This window comes from Halichoerus grypus, chromosome 6 (genome assembly GCF_964656455.1).
Source record: "Halichoerus grypus chromosome 6, mHalGry1.hap1.1, whole genome shotgun sequence".
Classification (NCBI taxonomy): Eukaryota; Metazoa; Chordata; class Mammalia; order Carnivora; family Phocidae; genus Halichoerus; species Halichoerus grypus.
In genome coordinates this window covers 38,713,493-38,729,044 of record NC_135717.1, presented here as the reverse complement: position 1 = coordinate 38,729,044, position 15,552 = coordinate 38,713,493, and the positions used below count along the sequence as shown (strand labels likewise).

The 15,552-nt window shown below is 55.0% G+C and overlaps 2 protein-coding genes across 2 annotated transcripts in view; one reads left to right on the top strand and one right to left on the bottom strand.

Annotated features, from left to right (window-relative positions):
• Positions 1-12,902, top strand: part of LOC118530030 (ATP-binding cassette sub-family A member 17-like) — a 63,328-nt gene extending 50,426 nt beyond the window's left edge. Inside the window, 9 exon segments of the mRNA XM_078074048.1 lie at positions 760-942; positions 1,521-1,627; positions 2,447-2,641; positions 9,496-9,683; positions 10,922-11,092; positions 11,358-11,548; positions 11,691-11,764; positions 12,271-12,569; positions 12,833-12,902. Of these exon segments, the coding sequence (XP_077930174.1) occupies positions 760-942; positions 1,521-1,627; positions 2,447-2,641; positions 9,496-9,683; positions 10,922-11,092; positions 11,358-11,548; positions 11,691-11,764; positions 12,271-12,569; positions 12,833-12,902 (1,478 nt within the window).
• On the bottom strand, positions 10,780-15,546 carry LOC118530029 (uncharacterized). The gene is made up of 4 exons (XM_078074047.1): positions 14,550-15,546; positions 14,167-14,295; positions 12,960-13,142; positions 10,780-11,774 (listed from the first exon to the last, which is right to left on the bottom strand). Exons 1-3 carry the CDS (start codon positions 15,544-15,546, stop codon positions 13,093-13,095), a joined length of 1,176 nt encoding a protein of 391 aa, XP_077930173.1. The 3' UTR covers positions 10,780-11,774; positions 12,960-13,092.
• Between the last annotated feature and the right edge of the window lie 6 nt (positions 15,547-15,552).

Below are 15,552 nucleotides of genomic sequence, written 5' to 3'. Positions count from 1 at the left end.
GGTCCCCACTCCCCTTCAATGATCGCATATTGTGTATCCAAAACATAGACCAATAATTGCTTTTCTGCATTAGTTTCTTCAGTCATGGAGAAAACCACAAGTGGAGTTACAAACCCACCTTTTAATAATACTAGCTTTTATAATCGTCCATGAATTTACCTTTGCCAGAGACCTTTATTATTCCGATCTGTATGTCCCGGGACAGTCTGTTATAGATTAAATGAAACTGGCGAATTGGAAAAAATAATGCATAGTGTCATTCCGTTTATATCGTAAAAGCTCGTGTCTAGAAAGGGTAGAAAGGTTACACACAAACACTAACAATAGCTTGGGGGAGTGGAGGGGTCCCTCTCACATGTCCCTTTTTCCTGATGAGTGTGTATTTATGGTATAATTTTCAAATACACATATTTAAAGGGAAAATGTGAAAGCAGATGAGATTACAGAGAGGGGGCTAGAGGCTCCCAGCTGTTTTGACAGGACTGGTCAGCTGAAGCTGCAGGTGACTGACAAATGATCAAAGAACCAAACATGTAAATATCTTTCAAACCACTGTCATAGGACAGGGTGAGGTCCTTGACCTCAACACATTAGTTGTACAACGTGAGTCGTAGCAAGAGAAAATACTGTTCGTGTTTACCACCCGCTGGGACGTGGGAACAGCACTGATGACGCTCACATGTGCTTTCAACCGCATTTGCTACAGGAGGAAAGACTGGGAAGCAGCCAGAGTTTGGTAACATGTTTCTTCCCTGTTAGCAGAGGGATACACCGTCCAGGAGAGCGTCTACTCCTGGGAGTCTCTCAGGACGGGGAAGTATCTGACAGCCCTGGTCATCTCGGGGTTTGTGTACCTCATCCTGCTATTCCTTGTTGAAACCAACGTCTTGTGGGAGCTGAAAGCCAGGTTTTCTGACTTCAACAGGAAGCGACAAGTGGTGAGTGGGGTCAGCATGTAACTCTGGAAGCCCGGGTCAATGGGCTGGCTCCATAGTCCGTGGTCGGGAGTGGCCTTGACTGTCAGCATCTGAGGGAGCCTGGAGACCCTCTCATCCACTCCCAGGGCAGAGGGGTGACAGCCCATGCCGGGTGGGGCGGAGATCTGGAGGGACAGGGACGTAGAGGACTGGCCTGGCTCCTGTGACCCTGGTCAGCTGAGTAGGAACAAGACCCTGGATTTCCTAAGACCACTCACCTTTCTGGAACACCTCTTCCCCCCCCCCCCCCGACCCAGTCAGCCAGGAGGAGCCCCGAAGGAGAAGGGTCTGTTCTGTCAGCTCTTGGGAAGATTCGTTTGTTTTGACTTGATAGCCCCAGGCTTCAGGTCTTTTAATTTTCCTCAAAAGCCAATACCAAGTGACATTTCCAGGTCCGCGGGACCCTGGTTGGCCCTGAGAAAGGGGTGGTGGTGTGTGCGTGAGCCCCGCGCGCCCTCGGCCTCCTCCCCCTGCCCTCGCACCAGCAGGGACTCCCACCTCCCACCCTTGCCTCCGGAAAGCAGGTGTCGATGCACGGCGTAGCGTCCGTGCTCGTAGACCAAGATGTGGTGCAGGAGGCAAAGGTGGTGGAGACTAACTTGGAAAAGCTGCGTGAGGAGAACCCACTGGTTCTTAGAGAAGTGTCAAAGGTAAAGTCAGACGTGCCTGAAAAAGCAAAGACCACCCTCCAGTGTCCCTTTCGTAAGGAAGCAGCCACCAGGGGGCTCCCGGCGCTGCCTGCTGGCTCTCCGGGCCCCACTCGACTGGGTTGAGCTGCCCTGGAGACGCACAGGCAGGGAGCTTTCCTCTGTGAATGAATCACACCCAAGGCTGTTTGCCCTCAAAGTGCCTGAGGGCAGGAGTTAGGGCCTGAACCCTCTGGCGCCTCTCCGGGGGTCCCGTGTAAGGCAGGAGGGCCAGAGCCACGAACCCCAAGAGGCAGGAAGCCTCGGGGTTGGACACGACTGGCTGACCTCTAGGATCTAGAAGGCAATTTTCCAGGGAGTTCCTGGTCGGGGGTGGGGGGAGGCTCCGACAGCTCAAACCAAGCCTGGTTAGCCGGCTGCAGAGCTCCAGCCAGAATTTTATGGAGAGACCCTTCAAACATCCAGGACCTCTGTAACATCTTCCCCCAGTTTGTAAGTTCTTATTTTTTATTTCCCTAGAGTCACTGGTGGTTTAAACAAACCAATCAACAGACAACTCAGGCAACATCAAGGGGGTTTGTTTGCTTGGAGAACTGAAGGGAAGAGGCTAATCCTGGAGAACGAGGCTCTCCGTTTGCAGGGACAGAAAGAGGAGAGCAAACCCCCCTAACCCTGCTGGGAGGGAAAGGAAGCCTGGCCCCTCCTAGCCCCTGGGCCTGACGGCAGCCGGCACCTAACCCAGGACAGTGTGACAGATGCGGGGCGGCTCTGGGCTGCCGGCCCTCGGCCTCCTCACAGCGTGCCTTGTCTTGGGCATCTCAGGTCTATGCGGAGAAGGTGCCCCTGCTGGCTGTGAACAAGATCTCCTTCACTGTTCAAGCAGGGGAGTGCTTCGGCCTTCTTGGCATCAACGGAGCCGGGAAAACGTCCATCTTCAAAATGCTGACTGGGGAAAAGCCCATCACCTCTGGGGATGCCTTTGTCAGGGGCCTCAGCATCCGCTCTCACCTGAGGGAGGTAGGGTGTGACCTGGGATGAGGGGGCAGCACTTGGGAAAGGGTAGCTGTTGGGAGGAGGGGATGCGGAAATGCATTTGCCGGTGTGACGCAGGCCTGGGGTGCGCTTGGTCTTTGGAAACCCCGCCTATCAGGTTTATACATGACTCCCAGCCCCATGGCCCTACCTTAGACCTCTTCTCTGAACTCCCCACCCACGATCTTCCATGTCCAGTGCTCACAGCCCTGGACGTCCCTCCCACACCCTCCCAGGTCCTAGGTCCAGTCTCCTGGCCGTTCCCACTGTGCTCAGGCTGAGGTTCCTGGGGACACCCGGCTTGCCTTCCTTGCCCTCGGCAGGGCATCTCATAACACAGACCCACCTCCTGTGAGCTGCGGCCTTCCCCTCTCCTCTGGCTCTTCCCACCCTGACCCTTCTGTCCCAGACGCCCGCGGAGGGTGTTCTTCGCCTGCCCGCTAGGCCGTGGCGCTCATCAGGGCTGCAACACCAGCCTTCTGTCTCTCTCGCTCTACAGGGGCCGCCCCCGCCTGAGCTCAGTGGTTACTCTGTCCCCGTCTTCTGCTCGCTGAGGGCACCTGCGCAGCCTCGTCTGCAGCCCGGCCCCAGTCCCGTGTGTGTGTGTGTGTGTGTGTGTGTGTGTGTGTGTGTGTTGCGCGTGCGTGTGTGTCCTGTGTGTATGCACGCGCACGTGCCTCCTAGACAGCCTTGCTCAGACGTCTCCCTGTTGACACCCGAGCTTCTCACGAGCTCCTCAAACCCGACCCTTTTCATGGGGTCTCCACCTCAGCTACTGGCACCAATTCGATGAACGCCCGGTAGACGCCAACGCTTGTGCCGGCCCAGTGGCCCTCGACAGCACGGAGCTCTGACGCGGTGCAGGTGAGAGCGACAGGGCGGCGGTGTGGTGTTGGCACCTGGTGGAGCAAGTGAAAGGCTCAGGGAGAGACCAAACCACAGGGCATAATGGAGGGTATACTCTTCACAGCACAAGCCATCTAGTCGCCAAAAGTTTATCAAACCAGCTTCAGTGTCCATGACGGAGATCGCATTCAGAGAGAAAGCAGAAAAACCCACGCAAGCCTGTTCCGGAATCTTTAGCCCCTTCGTGTTTGGTGCCCACAGCTGGGGTGAACAGCCGTAGCCAACATAAGCCTCTCACGGCCGCGAGACACTTATGACTCATTTTAACTCTTTTACTATCGTACAAATTACGGGGGAGGCTTCTGGTAATGGCAAATTGCATGACTCTGACCCCCTTCCTGGCAAGAACTATAACAACAGGACCAAATTTTAAAAACATCTCCAGAGAGCCTCCTGAGAAGATAGTGAAGACTTATGAGGCAGGAGGTAGGACAGGGAGAGGACCAGGGAGGCAACCACATCCAGCCAGGGTGGCCGGGAGCCCAGGGTTGCTCCTGATGCTGAAGTGACAGGTGCTGAGGTGACTGCCTCCTTTTTTAGAGTGCGGACCCCGAAGGGCTGCGCCCTGGGTGCAGGGATGAGCCACATGTAGACAAGCTCATCCAAGGACACAAAAGGACCAGGACTCATGTCAGTCCTGAAACGGGGCTGACAAGACCCTAAGCCACCAATGCTCCCAGGCACCTGGTGGGAGCCAATGTCAACCTCTGGGGGAAAACGATACCGTCCTTGACTACAAAGAATTTTGCAAATGCAATGCTTGGTACACAATAAACCAGATATATGTGCATAAAAGAAAAAGCCCCCCTTCAAAAAAAGTAAGAACGAAGCCTGGAGAGTCAAAAGGGCAGAAGTTATCCAAGAGAAGGTAAGAACGTTGGGCAGACCTTCGAGACCGCCCTGAGGGGTCCCTGTCCTGGCGCTCGCACCCCCTGAGCAGCCCCTCCCATGCTGGACCAGGGTTGGTCCGGGTGGCAGCAAAATTTGCAAGAGATGGTATGTCACGTCTGAGGCTGGGTTACAGAAGACACTACAGCTTCTGCGTGAGGTACACCCTTTCCCGCATATCCCTCACGGTGGGGGAAGCTAACTGCACATCCTGATGGTGCTCACACAGCCCGTGGAGGGGCCCACATGGTGCGGAGCAGCGCGGGAGTCCTGAGACCTGCCCACAGCTACGTGAGCGAGCTCGGAAGCAGATTCTCCAGGCTCCCAGGGATGCGGGCTTGGCGGGGAGGCCAAGGGCCACCTCATGATGGAGCCTGCCCAGGACCGCCCAGCCAAGCTGTCCCCAGATCCATGAGCTGAGCCTCAGGAGCCATGAAATAATGAACAAACCACGGCTAAGTTTTGGAGTAACTCGTTATGTGGCAATATATGACAAGCTGATACAAAGGATCCAGTGAAAAGGTTTCACAGACACACAATTGAGGTCCCAAAAGGAAAGGATGCAAATAGGATGCAAAGTGGAATTTGAAAAATTAATGTCTATGACTTGTCCAAAATTTATGAAAGACATCGAATTACAAATAAATAAATCCCTATCAGCCCTAAGCAGGAGAAATTACTAGAAATAAATCCCTAGGAACATTATAATAAAACTGCTGGAAAATAAACACAGGAAGAAAATCTTGCAGGGACCCACTTTCAGAAAAGCAACAATCAGACTGGCAGGTGATGTCTTAACAGAAATGACAGTGCCCAGAAGCCAACAGGACGACAGCCCAGAAATGACGGAGGTGCTAACAACCAGCCTACGATAATACACTCAATAAAGTCACGCTGTAAAATGAAGGTATGAAAAGAAGATATTTTCGGGGCATCTGGGTGGCTCAGTCGGTTAAGCGTCTGCCTTCGGCTCAGGTCATGATCCTGGAGTGCCAGGATCGAGTCCCACATCAGGCTCCCTGCTCAGTGGGGAGTCTGCTTCTCCCTCTGACCCTCCCCCCTCTCATGCTCCCTCTCTCTCTCTCTCACTCTGTCAAATAAATAAAATCTTAAAAAAAAAAGAAGACATTTTCACATAAACACTGACAGAACTGATCACCAGCACACGTGTGCCAAAAAAATAAAAAATCACAGAGCCATCTTTAGGCAGAGGGAAAATGATCCCTGAAGGAGTTCAAAGACACAGAAAAGATTGAAAAGTGATTTAAAAAAAAAAAAAGAGAAATGTATGAGTTTTGATTAAACGAAGCTATAAGAATAATAATGTCTTCTGAAGTTCAAAATACGTACACAGTGACGGTAGATGACGGTGATGGCTGCAGGGGGGGGACGATGAGCCAGTACAGGGGACAGGAGGAAAATAAGAACAATCACATGACCAGGGACAAGCAGGCACACGCAGGGGGAGCCCAGAGCACACGGGACACGCAGCCCTAAAGAAGCTGGTGCTCGGAAATCCCGATACATCAGTGAGTTCATTCAGCAGAAACAGGACCGAAGACCCCAGTGGAAAGACTGTCGGGGAGATACTCATCAGCTGAAACATCCAGTTAGCACACGGCCCGGCGAGTCCACTCACCAGTGTGTGCCCAAGAGAAGTGAAAACCTACGTCCACACAGCAGCTTGTACAGGGACGTTCACAGCAATGGGATTCACAACTCTGGTGTCGGTCAGCGGATGAGTGGATACGCAAAACGTGGTCTGTCCATACAATGGAGTACCATTCAGCCACATGAAGGAAGCACGGACGCCTGCTGCAACGCTTGATGCTCAGTGACAGAAGCCACTTACGGAAGGCCATGTATCAGGGGCGCCTGGCTGGCTCAGTGGGAAGGGCATGTGCTCCTGATCTTGGGGTCGGGAGTTCAAGCCCCATGTTGGGTGTAGACATTACTTAAATAAGTTTCTTAAAAAGATTTTATTTATTTATTTGAGAGAGAGAGAAAAAGAGAGAGCGCAAACAGGGGGAGGGGCAGAGGGAGAGGGAGAAGCAGACTCCCCACTGAGCGTGGAGCCTGATGTGGGACTCGATCCCACAACCCTGAGATGACGACCTGAGCCGAAACCAAGAGTCAGATGCTCAACTGAGTCACCCAGGCACCCCTTTTAAATTTTTTTAAAAATTTATTTAAGGTATGCCTGGGTGGCTCAGTTGATGAAGCGTCTGCCTTCGGCTCAGGTCATGATCTCAGGGTCCTGGGATTGAGCCCCACATCGGGCCCCCTGCTCAGCAGGGAGTCTGCTTGGGATTCTCTCCCTCTGCCCCACTTGCTCTTGCTCTCCTGCTCTCTCTCTCTAAAATACATCTTTAAAAACAAATTTTTTTAAAAGGCCACATATTATATGATTTGCCTTATGTCAAATGTCAGACCGAGCAAATATATAGACAGTAAGTAGATTAGTGGTGTCAAGGGCTGAGGGTATTAGAAGCAATGGGGAGTGAGTGCTAATGGATATGGGGTTTCTTTGGGGAGATGAAATGTTCTAAACCTGATTGTGATGATAAATGCACCCCTCTGAATATGCTAAAAACCACGGAATTGTACACATTCAATGGGTGAATGTGGTGAACGGGTGAATTCCATGGTATGTGAATTGTGTGTCTCAATAAAGCTGCTATAAAAGGCAAGGAACAGGGGCACCTAAGTGGCTCAGTTAAGCATCCAACTCTTGGTTTTGGCTCCAGTCATGATCTCAACGTTGAGGGATCAAGCCCCACATCAGGCTCTGCACTCAGCACCAAGTCAGCTTGGGATTCCCTCCCTCCCCCAACTCGTGCACACATTCTCTCTTTTTCGCTCTCAAATAAATAATCTTTTAAAAAAGAGGGGGGGTGAGAAACAAAGAAACAAATGAAGAAAGGAAGGGAGAGGAGAAGGGGCAGCAGCTGGTCCTCGGCAAATCCCAAGCCTGGTCTTTTTTTTTTTTTTTTTAAGATTTTATTTATTTGACAGAGAGAGTCACAGTGAGAGAGGGAACACAAGCAGGGGGAGTGGGAGAGGGAGAAGCAGGCTTCCCGCTGAGCAGGGAGCCCGATGCGGGGCTCGATCCCAGGACCCTGGGACCATGACCTGAGCTGAAGACAGACGCCTAACGGAGCCACCCAGGCGCCCCTCCAAGCCTGGTCTTACTGTCACCAGCCCTCCAGCCCACAGACCTTCCTGAAGCTCATGCAGAAGGAAGAACAAACGTGTTCCATAAACTCAGGTGACTAGAAATGTTACATCTCTTTGTGTTAATTAAAATCAAATGACATCTGCCAGGAAATCGGATTTCAGTCTCCACACAACCCTTCTGCACATCACCTCCTGGCACAGTGTGACCTCGCCGTTAGAAATGTGGGTTTTAAGTCTAGTTAAGCCTGCCCCTCCATCCCTCCACTTTCTCCTGGAAATCTTGCATGGATTCATCTCGTCAGCAAACTCCTTGCTCTCCCCGCCATGTGAGCCTGCTGCTCACCGCCCTTTAGATGGACAAGTCCTTTCAAGCATTCTTAATATATCTAAGATATATTCTTACCAGGATGCGCTGGTGTTCTAAGCCACGGCTGTGACATGTGTTTCCATGAGCCCCGCTCACCGCCCCAGAATTATGTGGCTCCACTGAGGGGTTGTCCTTGGCCCACGGCACCACCGAGTGCTGAACAGGGCTCTGTGGCCGCCCCAGCCAAGCCCCGGTGTACTGTGGGCTCGTGTGTGCAAGAACATCACATTCCTTCATTTTCTTTAAATCACGTTACGTTTTCAAGCCTTCTACCCCAAAACTGTTTCAAGAGATAGAAAACCTGTATAGACCCAAACCAGAGGTGAACTGAAATAAAGGTCAAAGATCTGTGCCTTCTTGGGACGCCTGGATGGCTCGGTTGATTAAGCATCTGCCTTTGGCTCAGGTTGTGATCTCAGGGTCCTGGGATAGAGCCCCACGTCGGGCTCTCTGCTCAGGGGGGAACCCGCTTCTCCCTCTCCCTCTGCTCCTCCTCTCCCCTTTTCGCAAACAAAATCTTTAAAAATAAAAAAAAAGCAAAAAAAAAAAAAAAACAAAAGCAACTCTCCATCCTGCTCATGACTCTAAAACAATTTTCAGCGAACTAGAAATAGGAATAAAATCAGGTTAAAATCACCCGATGAAGGTGACCTACCAGAAACCTTCGTATCTTGTAGTGAGATGCTTGACACATCTTGGTTCAAGTCTGTTTTTCCCGCAGGCACGTTGCTCCTGGTGGCAGGTGTCTTCAGGGGAAGCCCCACCCTCCGCTGTGTGATGTTCCGGGTGCGTTCTCCCCTCGTTCACTCCATCCAGGCGGTTTTCCTGTCTGCGCCATCAGAGCAGGGTGCCCCACCCCTGCCAGGGGCACCCAGAGCAGCCCTTCACTTCAGTGGGGAGACGGATGGGAAGAAGAGCATTGGTTATTTCTCAAGAATGGCATCCTACCACTTTCATCATCTACTCCAGGGAAGCCCCTGACCAGGGGCACAAACCAGGGCAGTTCACTGCAAGTTTATAAAGGCAAAAACTTGAAAATAACTCACGTGTGCCTGGGTTCTTTATAAGCAGCTAAATAAAATCTAGAAGCCCTTCCCGAACGACTAAGTAGCAGTTAAACTGAATCGGAGTAGACCTGTATTTTTTGACTGAGAAAAATCTTTAAGATATAATGTTGAGGGGTGCCCGGGTGGCTCAGTTGGGTTGGCTCGGTTGGGCAGGTAGGTGCTGGGCACTGAGGTTTCACGCCAGGCAGGCAGAAGGGCCCCACGTGTGCCCGCGCACAGACAGCGGCAGCGAGCGCTGCATCCGGGCTCCCTAACGCCACTGTCGTCCCACTCCCCCCCTCCCCCCACGTGGCACATGTCCGTCCACATGGCGAACACACAAGGCAGAGCAGGAGCCTGGGCGGGGGCCATGCCAGGGCAGGGGTCCAGGCCTGGACGCGGCTGGCGGCTTTCCTTCTGACGTGCCTCCCTCTTGGGCTGCGTTCCAACCCCAGGTGCGGCAGTGGGTGGGCTACTGCCCCCAGTTTGACGCCCTGTTCAACCACATGACGGGCTGGGAGACGCTGGTGGTGTACGCCCGGATCCGGGGCATCCCCGAGAGCCACATTGGCGCCTGTGTGGAGCAGATTCTTGACAGCTTACTCATGTATGCGTACACGGACAAGCTGGTGAAGACTTACAGGTGACACTTTCCACCTTCACCGATGAGAGGTGCCCTGGCATTCCTCAGTGCAGGCCGCGGACGTCAGCTCTGGGTTTGGGGTCACTGTGCAGTCCACATGTCACTGTGTGGATTTGCAGGAGGCGGCCCCCTCCTGTGGACGAACGAGTCCGTGGCCTGTGCTGCCCAGAGGCACTGCTTCCGCTCGACCCCGGGCAGGTAGGGGGCTAAAGACAAGCAGGTAGCGTCACAGGTGTTATTGTCCTGCGCGTCGGAAAGGGCCCTGGATTTTTGGTAGGCTCGCATTTCAAGTGCATGTTACCTTATCTCGCTGCGTCTGGGGCATCTGAACTGCTGATGTCTGGCTGAGAGGCTGGGGGTCTTCCTCTGTCCTCTGCGCCACTGATAGGAAGGGCCAGTCTCGTTAGCTTACACAGCAGGGCCAGTCCCAGGACTCCCTGGCAGTATCCCACTCCTAGGACCAGGAAGTCAGAGATGCCCAGGCAGCAGGCGATTGCTGACCTTGGCTCTTCCCTCCCTGTTGGCTTTGGTTTCAGGCAGGTTTTTGTACTTCCTCGCATCTTTTCAAGATTAAATGAGTTAACACTTGCAAAGTTTATTTATTTATTTATTTATTTAAAAGATTTTATTTATTTATTTGACAGAGAGATAGAGAACACAAGTAGGCAGAGGGAGAGGGAGAAGCAGGCTCCCGCAGAGCGGGGAGCCCGATGCGGGACTCGATCCCAGGATCCTGGGATCATGACCTGAGCCGAAGGCAGCCGCTTAACCGACTGAGCCACCCAGGCGCCCAACACTTGCAAAGTTTAGAACAGCCCCGCACGCACTGTAAATGCTATGTGTTCATTCAAGAAAAGCTAGCTAAAATGGCCCTCTGTCCTTACACCCCCAACACCATAGAGACCCTCAAAGAAGACTCAGGGACCACGTTCCCACCCTGGACTGATCCCTGTGTCTGGGGCCATGATCTATACACTGAGTGGAGTCAAGTCACAATGCAACCTCATAGGAGGGTGGTGGGCATGTTACTAGAGCCCCGCTGAGGAGCTGTGGGACACTTCCTCAACAGAGAACAGAAAGCCTGGGGGGGGGGGGGTGTGTGTGTGTGTGTGTGTGTGTGTGTGTGTGTGTGTGTGTATGTGTGTGTGTGTGTATGTGTGTGTGTGTGTGTGTAGGGGGGCTGGGCTACTGCTGATTATTGATTGCCTTTAACCCAACCTTTCCCCCCCTGCTCCCAGCGGTGGCAAGAAGCGGAAGCTGAGCACAGGCATCGCCCTGCTTGGAGAGCCTTCAGTCATCTTCCTGGACGAGCCACCCACTGGCATGGACCCCGTGGCCCGGCGCCCGCTCTGGGACACTGTGGCATGGGCCTGAGAGTCGGGCAAGGCCATCGTCATCACCTCCCACAGGTAGAGCCGGGGTCTCGGGGGGTCAGTGGAAGAGCCGGGACGAGGGCTGGCCGGGTGGGGCCGGGTGGACAGAAGACCTGTCAGCAGCTGGTTCAGAGTCTGTGAGGAAAGTCGCCAGCTAGCCATGTGGGCCACCCTCTGAACATGGGAATCAGGAACAGTGTGATCTGGCCGTCGACACCGGCCCCTCTGCCTCAGCCTTTGACACGGAAGGCAGGCGTCGGTATCCCCCGGCCCCGTGTCAGGCCTCTGCCCCTCTCCCCAGCATGGAGGAATGCGAGGCCTTGTGCACCCGGCTGGCCATCATGGTGCAGGGTCAGTTCAAGTGCCTGGGCAGCCCACAGCACCTCAAGAGCAAGTTTGGCAGCGGCTACTCCCTGCGGGCCAAGGTCCGGTGTGACGGGCAGCAGGAGGCGCTGGAGGAGTTCAAGGCGTTTGTGAACCTGACCTTCCCAGGTGAGGGCCACTGCGCAGAGGGCATCTGTGCCTCACCCCTGCCGAGTCCCCCGTCCCTGAGCCCTGGGAGGAGGGCTGTGACTGCATGGTCCCAGGCCCTCCAGCCTGGCCCTCACGGGCACACGGTGTCTTCTTCATGCAGGCAGCGTCCTGGAAGATGAGCACCAAGGGATGGTCCACTACCACCTGCCCGGGGATGACCTCAGCTGGGCCAAGGTGAGTGTACCTGCCCATCAGAGGGAGCAAACCTGTGATGTCACCGGCTTTCTGGGGTGACCTGTTTTCTTTTCTGTGTGAAAGATGCATTGAAAGCATCTCCTCTCTGCCATCCCCATGACAACATTCACATGGATTTCATAAAACATAAGGATGTGTGCACGGGAAGGGGTCTCTGAGATCAGCTCCTCCTGCCCCCTCATTTCATAGAGAGGGAAGCAGGTCCAGAGAGGGGACACCACATGCCCAGGGTCCCACAGCAAGCCACAGATCCAGCTGGGGTTTCTGCCTGCTGGCACCATTCCCGGCCAGAGCCTTTCCCTGAGATCACAGACAGTAACTTCCCTAGGACTAACTTCTTGGGAGGTGCTCTGGGGGCAGCTGAAAAAGAGATGGGTCTTTTGGGGGCTTCATCACACCCAAGACCCTCCCTCTTTCCACTCTCTGCTGCCTCCTCTCCCCTCCCTTGTGCCCATTGTCCACAGTGGCCTCCTCCTTCCCAACAGGTATTTGACATTCTGGAGCAAGCCAAGATGATGTTCATGCTGGACGACTACTCTGTCAACCAAGTCTCCCTGGAGGACATTTTCCTAAGCTTCACCTGCTCTGTGCACCCAACCAAAGAGGAACAACAAGGGCAAGCAGAGCCAGCAGACCATTCATCAACCTCTCCACCTCCCTCCCAGCCTCCCTCTCCACCTCCCTCCCAGCCTCCCTCTCTACTTCCTTCCCAGCCTCCCTCTCCACCTCCCTCCCAGCCTCCCTCTCTACTTCCCTCCCAGCCTCCCTCTCTACTTCCCTCCCAGCCTCCCTCTCCACCTCCCTCCCAGCCTCCCTCTCTACCTCCCTCCCAGCCTCCCTCTCTACTTTTCTCCCAGCCTCCCTCTCTACTTTTCTCCCGGCCTCCCTCTCCACCTCCCTCCCAGCCTCCCTCTCTACTTTCCTCCCAGCCTGCCTCTCCACCTCCCTCCCAACTTTCCTCCCAGTTTCCCTCTCCTCTTCCCTCCCAGCCTCCCTCTCCAGCTGGCTCTCCTCCTCCCTCCCAGCCTCCGTCACCACTTCCCTCAGACGTTTCCTTGCTGTAATAAAGAGTGCAGAACCTGCCATAGGCTGCAAGGAGTACAAAGGCAATCTGTAGGCCCAGTGAGCTCAGTTCAGAGACTGGGTGGCTCTCTGCCAGATTAGGCCCTCTCACCTTAGAGGCCTGGTGGAGAACCTAGTTCCATTTCAGTGGAAAAGGATCCCCTTGAGTCCCACCTGGGTGGCTCCATGGCCTCATTGAGACCTGGCTGTGGAAGCAGCCTCAGAGAAACACCTGCCATGTCCTCTCAAGGTACAGTGGCCTGGGGGTGACCATGGTTCTCATGATACTGTCCTTCTGAAGACAAGAGAAAAGAAATTGATGAGTTTGCTAACCTGAGTCTCAATTTTTCAGTGTTTTAGTGTTTCAGTATTTGGATTTGTGAGGCTCCATTTGTTCTCTGCCCAACCCCCCACCCAGGTCCTTACAAATCTTAGGAGTAAGCCTACATGTGACAGTACATCAACCCATGAAGTATTACTCAAATGAGTAACCTGAAACTTAAGAGACATTCATCAACTTTCATAGTCAACAGGGAGTGGAGCCAAGATTCAATTCACGTAGAGGTTCTCAAAGTGGGGTTCCTAAGCAGCAGCTAGAAACATGCTAGAAATTTCATCCAGGAACATGCTAGAAATTCAGATACTTGGGCCCCACCCCAGACCTCCTGAACTGGAAATATTTGGGGTGAGACCCAGCAATCTGTGTTGTAAGGACCCCACATTAACAAGTACTTCTGATGCAGCTCAGGCGTGAGAACTACGGAGGGCAGGGCTGTGTGCTCCAGGCCACAGCACGGGCCAGCCTCTGTGTGCAGATGGATGTGGCTGTGCACCTTTGTCACAAGCACGCTCCTCTGGCGCGTGCCCTGTCACAGAGCCTTGCTCCAGCGTGCTCACGCCGGTCCCTTCTAAAAAGCCCCCTCGGCTCCTCCTTTGCAGGTAGTTCTCTCCCTCCTTTCCCAGCCAAGCTCCAGGAAAGTTGGTGTCTCCTGACCCTGACCAAACATCCTACCTGCCGTCACCCCTCACCCAAAATTACAGCACTGCTCCACCCCTGGCTGCCACACGGCGGGTCTCTCCATCCTCTCTCCCTGTGCCTGCCCTGTGGCATTTCAGAGTCCTTCCCACACTCTTTCTCCCTCACTCCCGCCTCTGTGCCCTACTGTCCTTGAATCTTTCTCATTCACCCCCCATCCCATGTCTTCAACTGCCATCTTCTTCCAGCTGGGAACTTCCGCGACCCCCGACAATCTAGACTTTTCCAATGAATTCTCACTCTCCTGCGTGGGGGTGTCCAGTGGGAAATGGGCTCTTCTCACCCTCTGGGAGTGGCTTGTCACCCCATGGGGCCTCCAGGGCTCTTCCTGCCAGGGCGACAGATGCAGGCAAGGGCCCACAGCATGGCCAAGAAAAAAACACTGGTTTTCTGAAAAATAAGAATACTTTACCTGTGAATAAAGGAAAAACAATGAGGACACAAAGAACCGGGGAGAGGACAGCTGAGGGACTTAAGAGAGCAACATGCTATTTTGGGCTCCCCAGGGGAGTGGGTGTGGTGACAAAGGTGCTACTGGAGTCCAGGCTGGAAGGGCACACCTCTGCCCTGGGGGAGACCAGCAACAAAGTCACAGTGCGGGGGAGGAGGACAACACAGTAACAAAGCAGAAAACAGTAACCAAACGTGTGAGGAAGGAGGAGAAACCTGCAGAGTCCACCCTGGGTTCCTCCTCGTGCTTCTGGGTGGAACACGGGCCACCTGGGGAGCAGCCCCAAGCCCGCTGGGCTCCGTCCACTTTGCTTCCTGTGCGCCCCACCTCGGCCCCTCCTTCAACCCCAAGCCCAGGACCTGGCCTCTGTAACAAGGGGCCTCTCACGCTCCGTGTGTGGCCGTCCGTGTACTTCTGTTTCCTGCTGCAGAATAGCAGTGTGGCTCTCGCGTGTGCGCCCGGCTGCCCAGCAGGGACCGCCGACCCTGAGGACCAGGCCGGAGGGAAAGGGAGGGCGGACTGCGGGCGCGCAGGGGTGAGGAGAGCGTCTCCGGGAAAACCACCGTGTCCTCCTCCGTCCAGCGCTTCTCCCGTGAAAGACGGGCCGGAGGACACGGCCCAGTACCTGACGGACACCGTGCTCGGGGTGACTGGGGGCAGCCAGTGAAGCCGGCTCCCGGCGGGGCAGTGAGGACACAGCGGGGACACACAGGGGCGACGTCCTGCCCGCGGGACTCCTGAGCCACGATTCGCGGGAAGAAGGCGCCGGCCGAGTCCCTGAAGGGGCTGCGTTCCGGTCCACGCCCCCCGTGGCTCGGCCGCCCAAGCAGCGGTGTCCTCGCCTGACGCGCGGGCGGGAGGCTGGGCGCGCGGCCTCGGGGTGAGGGCCAGGGGCGCGGGGGGTGCACACAGGCCTCCGCCGACGCCGCTCGCCGGGACCCGCGCCGCCGTAAGAGCCGGGCCAAAGCGCACGCACAGACGCCCCCACCAGCCGGGCCGGCGCCGCGCTCCCCGGGGGACCCCGCCCGTCCCGGCCGGGGAGGCGGGGCGGCCGCGCGGACTCCACCAATCAGCGGCCGGCGTTCGAATTCGCGTCCTGGCGTGGCCAATCGCGAGCGCCCGGCGCGGGCGGGAGGGCGGGACCGGGGCCGGGGCCCTGTGGCCCGGTGGCGCGCGCCCCCCCCAGCCGGCCAATGGGAGGGCCGGGCGCATTTGAAA

Coding starts and splice junctions, on each gene's coding strand:
- LOC118530029 (XM_078074047.1), bottom strand. CDS start 15,546: ATGCGCCCGGCCCTCCCATTGGCCGGCTGGGGGGGGCGCGCGCCACCG. Junction 14,296..14,549: donor ACCCAGGGTGGACTCTGCAG/GTTTCTCCTCCT, acceptor CTTTATTCACAG/GTAAAGTATTCTTATTTTTC. Junction 13,143..14,166: donor TGACAAGCCACTCCCAGAGG/GTGAGAAGAGCC, acceptor TCTTGTCTTCAG/AAGGACAGTATCATGAGAAC.